General features: G+C 50.7%; 3 protein-coding genes across 4 annotated transcripts in view; 1 reads left to right on the top strand and 2 right to left on the bottom strand.

Annotated features, from left to right (window-relative positions):
* Tspear (thrombospondin type laminin G domain and EAR repeats) overlaps window positions 1-10,862 on the bottom strand; it is a 224,462-nt gene that overhangs the window by 66,239 nt on the left and 147,361 nt on the right. The window lies entirely within an intron of this gene.
* Window positions 1-10,862, top strand: part of LOC116075376 (keratin-associated protein 10-8-like) — a 24,517-nt gene that overhangs the window by 577 nt on the left and 13,078 nt on the right. Inside the window, exon 2 of the mRNA XM_031348504.1 lies at window positions 3-36. Coding sequence (XP_031204364.1) covers window positions 3-36 — 34 coding nt within the window. The remainder of the gene's footprint in view (window positions 1-2; window positions 37-10,862) is intronic.
* Window positions 5,443-6,168, bottom strand: LOC116074388 (keratin-associated protein 10-8-like). Of its 2 annotated transcripts, none has more exons than XM_031346962.1 (2): window positions 6,053-6,168; window positions 5,443-5,986 (listed from the first exon to the last, which is right to left on the bottom strand). In XM_031346962.1, the coding sequence occupies exons 1-2, from the start codon at window positions 6,166-6,168 to the stop codon at window positions 5,443-5,445; spliced, it is 660 nt and encodes a 219-aa protein (XP_031202822.1). The 2 variants fall into 2 exon arrangements, with proteins under 2 accessions (XP_031202822.1, XP_031202823.1); XM_031346963.1 differs by having other exon boundaries at window positions 5,443-5,972; window positions 6,063-6,168.

Below are 10,862 nucleotides of genomic sequence, written 5' to 3'. Positions count from 1 at the left end.
TCCTGCCAGCCCAGCTGCTGTCGCCCAGCCTCCTGTGTGTCCCTGCTGTGCCGCCCTGCCTGCTCCAGCCAGGCCTGCTGTGGCCAGAAGTCCACCTGCTGATGGGCCTGTTCCTGGGGTCAGCTGGCTCAGGTCCCTTCCTGGGGCCCCTCTCAGCTTCTCCAGTCTGACCCTGATCTGGGATAGACTCCCCCCAAGATGGAGCCCCCCAACTTGTCCCTTGTGACTTGACCTCTCCTCCTGCTTCCCAGGAGGCCTGCTAATCCTCTGGGACTCTGTCTCTCCTGTCCCTTTGCTCTATTTGCTTGTCCCCAGCACCAGCCTGTCAGCAGCCCATGGCTTCAATAAACGTTTTTAACGACCTGGATCTCCTCCTGTGTTCATGTGGTTCAAGTAAATGTCCTTAGTCAGGAATGTTTCCAGAAGGGAAGGATTGGGCTCAGCCATTGACAAGGGACAGTAGCCACCTCTCTGGGGGGAGGGGCGTGTCACAATATGACTTAGGGCTCCTCTCCCCAAAGTTCAGCTTTCTGTGACCCCTAGAGGTGGCTGGTTACCTCAGGCGTGGGTAGAGGGTTCAGCAGTCCCCAGTAAGCCACCCCACCAACTTCTCCTTTTGATCTCTCTAGAGTCACACAAATGAAGCCACACCCATGGCTCCAGGCTTTGTGGTCCCTGGGCCTAGGCTGCTTAGTGAGTCCTGCCTACTGGGTTATACAGAGAGGAACGTGAGAGGTTCATCTGGAAACAAAATCATTGTGGGGCTGAAAGGACATAGGACCAGGCACTGCCCAGCACCCTTCACGAGGGCATTGGGACATTGTTAGCATCAAGACATCCAAGGCCTGTGGCAATGCATGGGTGGGTCCACAGACCTGTTGCCAGGGCAACAGCCACCATACTCTCAGAATCCACTGGGCTCACCTCCCACCTTTATCTATGGCCATACATCACAACTCATATATATATATGGGGAACATTCCTCCATCCTTCTCTCTCTTCCCTTCCTCTCTTTCCGTGCCACTACCCCCTCTCTCCCTCTCAATTAAACCTCTTATACGTGAAACTGTTTGGGTCTAGTGTGTGGTATGTTCTGATGTGACCCGCTGTTCTAACAGACATAGGGCTCTCCACTCATAAAGCACTCTCTCTGATATGGAGAAGTCATGGGCTACACCTGGTGCACCGGTGAGCAACTGTCAGGATCTAAAAACTTTCACTCTGAGGAGCTGTAGCAGAGGCCAGGGTTACCATGATCAGCTGACCATCATCCCCAATGAAGCAAGGATGCCAATGTCCGAGTCCTCATCCCACCCCAGACACCACTGACTGGGTCATACCTTCCCTCACTGAGCTCTTCTTGTCTACTCCTCCTCCCTGCCCTCCCCACCCCCCACCTCCCGCCGCCGCTGCTGCCTGCATCCATCTGTCCCCAGAACCATCCAAGGGCCAGGCTTGTTCATCAGGGTCTCAGCCTTCTCCCAGCCCATTCCCTTCCTAGCCGATTTGACTGAGTCCTCCTCTCCTCCTGCCTCAGAACAATTGTTTCCACCAGTTCCTTCAGCACCCCTCAATCTCCCACACTGGGTACCGCCCCACATCCTTGCTCTGGGGATCCCTGAGGACACATGTCCAGACAGCAAGTCATACTGTACGGACAGCTGGGCTCAGTTTCTGCTTCTTTCTGTGAGGACTGAGTCCTGATGCGAGCTCCTAAGCTGCCCAGGGCTCCCTCATAGCTGCGCTGTTGTCTGTCTCCGCCCACTTAACGTTAGATGCTTTGCTCCGTGCTGTGACCATTATCCGACAAGAAAGGAGGCAGGGTTTATCTCAGTTCAGGGTTTGAGGGCTTAGTCCTTCACGCCTGGGGAAGGGCAGAGCCATGCTCAGCTGCAGTAGCAGGGACCAGAGGCGCCTGCTCACGTCTTAGTGGAAGCAGAGAGAAGACAGGAAGTGAAGTCAGGTTATGACCGTCAAGTCCCGCCCCCTAAGAAGCTACTTGCTCCAGTCAATTTCTATCTCCCAAAGGCTCTACATCCTCAAGTCCCGCCCCCCTAGGAAGTTACTTGCTCCAGTCAATTTCTATCCCCCAGAGGTTCTACAACCTCAGACACTGGAGCCCGAGGGGACATCGCTCACCTAAGCCACGACCCTTGCACGATGCCTTAGAGTCACCTCTCCACAATGCCAGCACGTGCCTATTCTGTAGCAAGCTCCTGCAGGAGCCATGTCATCTGCCTGGCGCTGGTGACTGACAGTGTGGGCGTCTTGTGTGGCATTGGTGACGTGTCAGCTCACAAACTTATTTTTCTTAAAGTGGGCTGTTTGTATTTATATTATTAAAATGCATGCTCTTCGTGACGTATTATTAACATAAATTCTGCAAGCCTTCCCATGGGTGGCTCAGCTCTTCATTTTCCTCCATACTGAGCGGAATCCTTAATTTCAGCAAAGCCCACACCATCCTTTATCATCAGTGAGCTTTCTGGTAACTTAACTCAGAATGAGACCGACTATTCCTAGACTCCTGTTGAGTTCTGAGTGTGAAATGACCCCCCTATCCCCCAGGTCTTGTGTGTTTGAACATCGGGTGCCTGGCTGCTCGTCCTGTCTTGGGAGGTTGTGGAATGTCTGTGTTTCTTTACAGTGGGGAGCAGCAGAGGACTGGAAGCCTCCGTTTTCATTTCTGTGGCATCTTGAGTCAACTTTTGATGGCCTGAGTCATCCCAGCTCCTTGTAGACACATCTCTTAGTCCTTTGAGCCTCCTTACCCGACACCCTGCTGACCACGCGTGGGTGGGACAATTCTGGATTCTAATCCATGCCGGTTTTTTGTGGCTTACTGTTAACTCCTCATACACACAGGTCAAAATAATGGAAGTTCTCTGATCCTGTTTGCCTTTCCCAGGTGTGGTTAGCCACTCTGGGTCTTTGATGCATCCCAGAGATTTTAGAACTAGCCTGTCAAATTTAATAGCAAAATCCTGCTAGGATTTTAATGGAGATTTCGTTAAATCCATAGATCTGTTACAAAAGATCAGATGTTTAACATTGTGTCTTTGGGTCCATGAACATGGTATACCTCTCCAGTCAGTCGTCTGGGATTTCTTTAATCTCTTTCAGAAGTACTTTATCTTTGTATCTTACACATATTGTCAGTATATCTTTTATTTCCCTTTTAAATATTTTAGTTGATTGTTTGCTTGAGGCCAGCCTCGTCTACATAGTCAGCTCCAGGACAGCCGGAGATAGAGAGTGAGATCCTGTCTCAATGACTAAACAACGAAACTAACAAACATAAAAATAAAATACAAATACGCAAGTTGGATATCTATCTACTTATGTGTCCTGATGGTAAGATTAAAGGTGTGCACCATGGCACCCCACCATCTCCTATGTGTGATTGCAATTATGTAGACATATACTTCATCTCCTGATGTAAGGCAGGGGTGAGATGAGTCTCATCCTTGTGTTCCCACACACCATGAGATTGGCACCGTTTCTCCCAGAAAGGTCGAGAATCTGATTGTGAGACCATGTGGAATCAATGGTTTCTTTGTGTCTTAGGGTCTTACTGCTGTGAACAGACACCATGACCATAAGACAAGTCTTTTTTTTTTAAAGATGTATTTATTTATTATATGAAAGTACACTGTCGCTGTCTTCAGACACACCAGAGGGCATCAGATCTCATTACAGATGGTCGTGAGCCACCATGTGGGGATTTGAACTCAGGACCTTTATCAGAGCAGTCAGTGCTCTTAGTCGCTGAGCCATCTCTCCAGCCCAAGGCAAGTCTTATAAAGGACATTTCATTGGGGCTGGCTTACAGGTTCAGAGGTTCAGTCCATTATCATCAAGGCAGGAAAATGGCAGCATCCAGGCAGGCATAGTGCAGAAGGAGCCGAGAGTTCTACATCTTCATCTGAAGGCTGCTCTGGCTTTCAGGCAGCTAGGATCAGGGTCTTAAAGCCCACATCCAGTGATACACCTACTCCAACAAGGCCACGCCTACTCCAACAAGGCCACACCCACTACAACAAAGCCACACCCACTACAACAAAGCCACATCTACCCCCACAAGGCCACACCCACTCCAACAAGGCCACACCTCCTAATAGTGCCACTCTTGGGCCAACCATATTCAAACCATGACACTATGTCAGAGACCTTGGATGGTTTCATACCTCTACCTAAGCCATCTCTACAGACTCTGCCATCTTCCAGAGGGTAGGCAGAGCATAGGCCTCTGGGGACCCCCGCCCACATCAGGCACCCTGCCCTGTGCTGCCGCCAACTGGCCGGGAGTCTAGTCAGTAGCCTTCACTGAATGAAGCACCGAAGAGGAAGTCTCACTCAGTGTGAGCCAGTCTCCACACTCTCAGGCCTCAGGCCGCCCACCAATGGCTACACAAGGATGTGACATGTCAGGGTGGCGCAGGGACGCTCGTGTCTACACCAACTTCTTCCTGCTTATGTGGGCTTCAACAATTGTATTAGCACCTGGACTGGTGTGGTGCTATTGCCACCATCAGGGCAGGCCGAGGCGTTTCCCATTGAATGGGATCAGGAGCTGTTTTAATTCTGGTCCCTGGCACTGCGAGCCACACACTGAGCTTGTGACTGGTGTCAGGCACAAAGACACCTGCTCCCGAGACACCTGCCTATCCTAGAAGAAGAACTTGAAAATGGGAGCACCGCTACCCGCCTTCACCCTCTGCAAGCTGAGTTCACCTGGTGGCCGCTGGAGTAGAGTCAGGACCATCCCGGCATCCCCACACAGTCTCATCCAAAACAAGATTCTAGGTTATTAAAGACATCATAGACTTCCCAGTGTGCCTGGCCTGTGTGCTGGGCCACTGTGTATTTGCCCTCCAATTACAGCCCAAACCCTCCACATCAAAGGTATCTGCACGTAGACCCACACTTAGGGAGAGGTCGACTCACAGACACATGCCCCAGACCTGATTCCAGTTGCTAGCGCACACTCGCACCACTCAACAGGGGCCAGTGGCAGACCACAGGCGAGCTGAGACAGCGCTTGGCAGGCACCTGAAAAGATGTCACCTGAGCTACTGTGAGAAGCAGCAAGCAGGGAAGGGCTTGCTCGGGTTTGATTGGCATTAGATAGAGAAGGCGCAGTTACCGAGCGCGGCGGCAGGGGGAGCTGTTCCCTGAACTAGCACAAATAGGCCTCAAAGGACGGCGGATTGCTGTGCAAAGGGAGAATTATGAGATACCAGAGAGGACCATGGGAGACTACACAGGTTCAGTCTGGGTCTTTATTGTTCAGAAGGCTCAAGTGTATTCAAAGGAGGGACGGTCACAACGAGGTGAGATCGTTTGACCTGGAGAGGGCAGGGGCAGAGAGAGGAGGGCACTGCCATTGCGTGTACACTCTTCTGTGATCTCTGGCTCCCCAGCACTTACTCAGGGACAGGATCAGCAGCTGGACTTCTGGCCACAGCAGGCCTGTCTGGAGCAGGCAGGGCGGCACAGCAGGGACACACAGGAGCTGGGCTGGCAGGAGGAGGAGGCACAGCAGGGGGAGGTGGGCACACAGCAGGCAGGTCTGCACACAGGGCGGCACAGCAGGGACACGCTGGAGCAGGGCTTGCAGCACACAGGCTTGCAGCACACAGGAGCACAGCAGGAGGGCTGGCAGCAGGAGGAGGAGCCAGAGCAGATGGGTGTGCAGCACACAGGCTTGCAGCACACAGGCACACAGCAGGAGGGCTGGCAGCATGAGGACTGGCAGCTAGACTGCTGGCAGCATGATCCAGAGCAGATGGGTGTGCAGCAGACAGGCTTGCAGCAGAGGGTCACACAGCAGGGCTGCTGGCAGGGAGAGCAGGTGCAGCAAGCTGGCTGGCAGCTAGACTGCTGGCAGCATGAAGGTGTGCAGCAGGAAGATTGGCAGCAGGGGCTGGACACACAGCTCACTGGGGTGCAGACAAGGGTGAGGCAGGGGGCTGGAGCACAGCAGCTGGGAACACAGCAGCTGGACTGGCAACAGCTGGGTTGGCAGCAGCTGGGGACACAGCAGCTGGACTGGCAGCAGCTGGGGGCACAGCAGCTGGGCTCACAGCAGCTTTCTGGGCAGTCATCCACCTGCCAGGAGGAGTTGGTGCAAGCGTCAGAGCAGACAGACATGGTGGAGGCGGCCATGGGAGGGGTTGGCTGGAGGAGGGTGTGTTGAGCTAATGTGTGAGTGTTGAGGGAATGTGTGTGTGTGAGGTGCTGAGCTGCTGGCTTTTATTCTCCTCCATGACGGGCTCCTTCCTTGTTGGCTGAGGCAGCCATCTCATTAGCACTGTTCCTTGTTTAGCTGACAACTGTCTCTCGCCTTGTAAACATCCTGAGTGTATGCATGTCTCTTGGTCTTTCCTGACCTCTGGGTGGCCCCACACTGAGCTGGCCAGGATGCATCTTTGCAAACAGGGACCTTAGAGGCTGTGTGTCAAACACAGCCCATCTCCACTCCCAAGGACAACACCAGAGTCAGCCACGGGTTGTCCTGCCACAGGAGACCTGTGGGACCTGTTTCTAGGGTCAGTTTTCAATGCAGAACATCTCTGAGGCCCAGCATGCAGTGTGTGCAAAGGCACAAGTAATGTTGCCAGTGACTGTGACCGATTATTGCAGACCCTACCCCTGGGCTCATGGGCAGCCTTAGAATGTGGTGGGCCATGCCCTATAGCAAGGGTCAGTCTTGCAGCAGCTGCCCCGGGGAATGCTGGTGTCTTGGGAGAGATTCCCCTGCTGTAGAAGCCAACCTCACAAGCTGTCCATAGATAGGGCCGCCTGAGGAAGATGAGGCTGCACAGCAAAAGAAAAACTGAGGCACCCAGTCTTAAATGTCTCAATGGCCACACGGGTGAGAAGGGGATCTGCCCAAGGGAGCCATCAGGGTTTGCTACAGCTCTCTGTAGAGCCAGCTTTGCTAATTATAATGGATCTCCCAATGTGCAGGCTATGAAGCAAATGTGTGTTATTTTGAGTCACACAGCAATAGGGGGAGATACACACATGGACCCATTAAGAACTCTATTTACTGTTAAAGGAAACAATTCTTTACAGGGCTGCATAAAAGGAGCTTCTTGAATTAAGCTAAAAAATGTGGTGGGTCAGATGAGGATACTGTTTGTGTTGTTGAACTCTGTAAGTATAGAGAGACATGTTTATGTATACACATGCATATTATATGCATAGAGGATAGATAATAAATGATGGATGGGTAGATGGATAAGCAATGGCTAAGTGGATAGTTGAATGGAAAGATAAATGCATGGATGGGGGAATGGGTAGATAGATGAACGAGCAAGTAGATGAATGGATGTGGTAATACATAGGTGAGTAAATGTATGTATGTATGCATGTATGTATGTATGTATGTATGTATGTATGTATGAGGTGGTAAGTGGATGGATACATGGGTAGATGGATGAGCGGTTTGGTGAGTAGGAGACTGAGGATGGATGGATGGAAGGAAAGAAGGATGGATGGATGGATACATAGGTGGATGGATGGATAGATGGATGGATACATAGGTGGATGGAAGGATGGATGGATGGATGGATGGATGGAAGGATGAACAGATGAATGGATGGATGGATACATAGGTGGATGGAAGGATGGATGGATGAATGAATGGATAAATGGAAGGTTGAACAGATGAATGGATGGATGGATAGATGGATGGACAGATGAATAGATAGATGCACAGATGGATATATAGGTGGATGGATGGATGATAGAAGAAGGAAGGGTGGGTAGAAAGATGAATAGATAGATAGATAGATAGATAGATAGATAGATAGATAGATAGACAGATAAATAGGTGAACGGATGGATGAGCAGATAGGTGTGTGGGTGAGTAGGTGGTTGGATGGATGATAGGCAAAAACTCAGTCCTCACCATTTGTGGATTCTGATTTTTACTTTCTTTTTTTTTGGGGGGGGCAGTTTCGAGACAGGGTTTCTCTGTATAGCCCTGGCTATCCTGAAACTTACTCTGTAGACCAGGCTGGCCTCGAACTCAGAAATCTGCCTGCCTCTGCCTCCCAAGTGCTGGCTGATTTTCACTTTCTAACATTGATCTGCATCCCCAAATCTACTTGTGATCTTTCTGTCGTCGTCCATGGATATGCACAGAAGAGAGAACCTTGAGTCACATGTTCCCAATGGGAGGGAGAAGGGAATAATAATGCTCTGCCTTCTGTTTTTTTGTTTGTTTGTTTGTTTGTTTTTTATTCCGAGACAGGGTTTCTCTGTATAGCCCTGGCTGTCCTGGAACTCACTCTGTAGACCAGGCTGGCCTCAATCTCAGAAATCTGCCTGCCTCTGCCTCCCAAGCACTGGGATTAAAGGCCACCACCACCCAGCGCCTTCTGGTTTTGACTCTTCCGGAAAACAAGCCTCATTGGGGTCTCCTTGAAGCTGTGTTTTCAGGGGCTATGCCAGGGAATGCCCCGACTGGTGCTGAAGTCCTATGTGCTGTGTCGCTAGTGCTGCAGGGCACCTCACAGTCTACAAGCTCAGGCCTAGCTCTGCTGCTGCTGTGAAGCCTATGGTAATGAGTCTGCCATGTGGATGGCTCAAGGACCATTGGACAGAAGCACATCAGACAAGCTCCCGTGTGGCACATGCAGTGACCAGAGAGGATCATGGGAAATGGACCCTGTTTGAGTACCCTCGTACCCTCCAAAGCTACCTCCAAAAGCATATCTTGCTTTATATTTGTTCTAAAACTCTTTTTGTTTTGTTTTGTTTTGTTTTAGTCTGATACTAAAGGTTAGTCTGCCTCGGATCACCATTGGCACCCACACATTTCCAGTTCTTACACCATGGTAAAATGGAGAGATCCACTTACTAATGTGTGGTATGGTCCTAGCCCCGTCTTAATTTGGGGAAGAGGCTCCTTTTGTGACAGAGCACGATGGCTGCCTGAAAGACTGGTTCGTCAAGTGGATACAGATCCAGGGTCTTTTTAATAAACATGTTTTCAACTAAAATAATGGCTAGAAATTTTTATTAGCCAGCAAAGTTCACTTGGCTGAAATAGCCTCCAGTTCCTTCCTGAGAGTTAACAGTTCGTTTGTAATTCTCAGAGCCACGCTATATGCAAATTGTGGCTTTGGTCTGTATGGAAAAAAAATGTGTGCTGTGAGGGCCTGCGGCCACAGACGTATTATTGGATCAATGGCTTTCACCAACCTAAGACAGAGTTATGTGCCAAGAGGCTGTGTTTATTAATAATAGATACTAAAAGGCACGGTTTGTGCAAATAAACACAAACTATCTGGGATGGATGAGGGAAAGACCAGTAGGTCTACACCTAAGACAGGTGGGGCTGCCAAGCCACCATAATTCCCAGGCAGGACTATGGTGCATAAATACATCTTGTGCCCCAGTCTAGCTAATTTTTTTTTCTTTTTTGTTTTTTTTCGAAACAGGGTATTTCTGGATCACCCTGGCTGTCCTGGAACTCACTCTGCAGCCCAGGCTGGCCTCGAACTCAGAAATTCATCTGCCTCAGCCTCCCAAGTGCTAGGAAATAAGGAGGAATTATAACCCCCCCCCCCACCCCCAGCCAAAAGCTGTCTGTCTCAGACCTTGCCTTGCCACAAGCAGTCAGCCCATCTAGGGTGAGGCTTCCTGACTTAAACAAAGCCCTTTTGTTTAAGTCACCTCTCTGCCTCTCTCCAAGTTCCTGCTAACAACTATGCCCTGCTGAATTGCTTCGCCTGCAAGACCAAGCATGGAGATGCTAATTTGGCCATGATATGCTGGTGGACTGAGGGAGGGGTTTTGCCTGCCTGCTTGATTTGCAGGTTCATAATACACTTTGAACTGTGAGCAGAAACCATGGCTCAGTCCCATTTTTTATTCCTCTTGCCGTCCGATTCCCTTAATTTCCCCCCAGGCCCCTTCCCCTCTTCCAGAAGACCCCATTCGTATGTAGCTGCTGGCAGCTGCAATAACACCCCAGGAGGAACTTGTCAGCTAAGTCACTGCCAGTGGCTCCCAGGTCACAACCACTAGGATATGGAGAACGGGCTCTGAGTTGGTGCATTGTGCATGCATGTGCATACATGTAGCAGGACGCTGGTTAGCATTGGCTTCAGATGAAGACTAATTTCCAGATGCATCTTCTGCACTGGGCTCTGTGTACACGCGAAACTCAACTTTAAAGCAGGCCAAGCTCACCATCCTGTGGCCCTAAGGACAGAGTGGACGGCAGGCACAGAGCAGAGCAGACGGAGTCATAGCACAATACAGAGAGGTGTAGGAGCTGTGGAGACACTATAGAGGTGGGAGTTATGAACCAGTCCCTGTACCCTCAATTCAATGGCCTTGGATGGGTCATGGATTGCCTCTGGCCTTTGGACACTGTCACAAAGTGATAAGTGTCTTCATGCAGAGCTGGACTCTGGGAGGGGTACTAAGCTGAGGACTTTGCTCTCTGGCACTGATTCTTGCAGAGGGAGCAATGGTCCTGGCAGCCAGTCATGGCTGGGTAACATCCCTGCAGCCCACCTATGACACCCCAATCTCACTGCTCACAGAGCCTCACCTAAAGCCACTGCTCCATCACCATTCCCAATACTACACACTGGCAGGAAATGGACCTGACAACAACATCCCAGAAAAACAAACACCCTGATTGTGGCCACGGGGCTCACCCACAAGGAAGGGCGGGCAAGCCACAACAGCACAGGGGGATAAAAGCTGACAGCACAGGCCTTCACACACACACACTCACTCACTCACACGCTCAGCTCCAACCCAGCTCTGCCATGGCCGCCTCCACCATGTCTGTCTGCTCTGACGCTCGCACCAACTCCTCCTGGCAGGTGGAT

This window comes from Mastomys coucha, unplaced genomic scaffold (assembly GCF_008632895.1).
Source record: "Mastomys coucha isolate ucsf_1 unplaced genomic scaffold, UCSF_Mcou_1 pScaffold3, whole genome shotgun sequence".
Taxonomy (NCBI): Eukaryota; Metazoa; Chordata; class Mammalia; order Rodentia; family Muridae; genus Mastomys; species Mastomys coucha.
The sequence above is the reverse complement of the archived record's forward strand: the minus strand, read 5'-3'. Positions and strand labels throughout refer to the sequence as shown.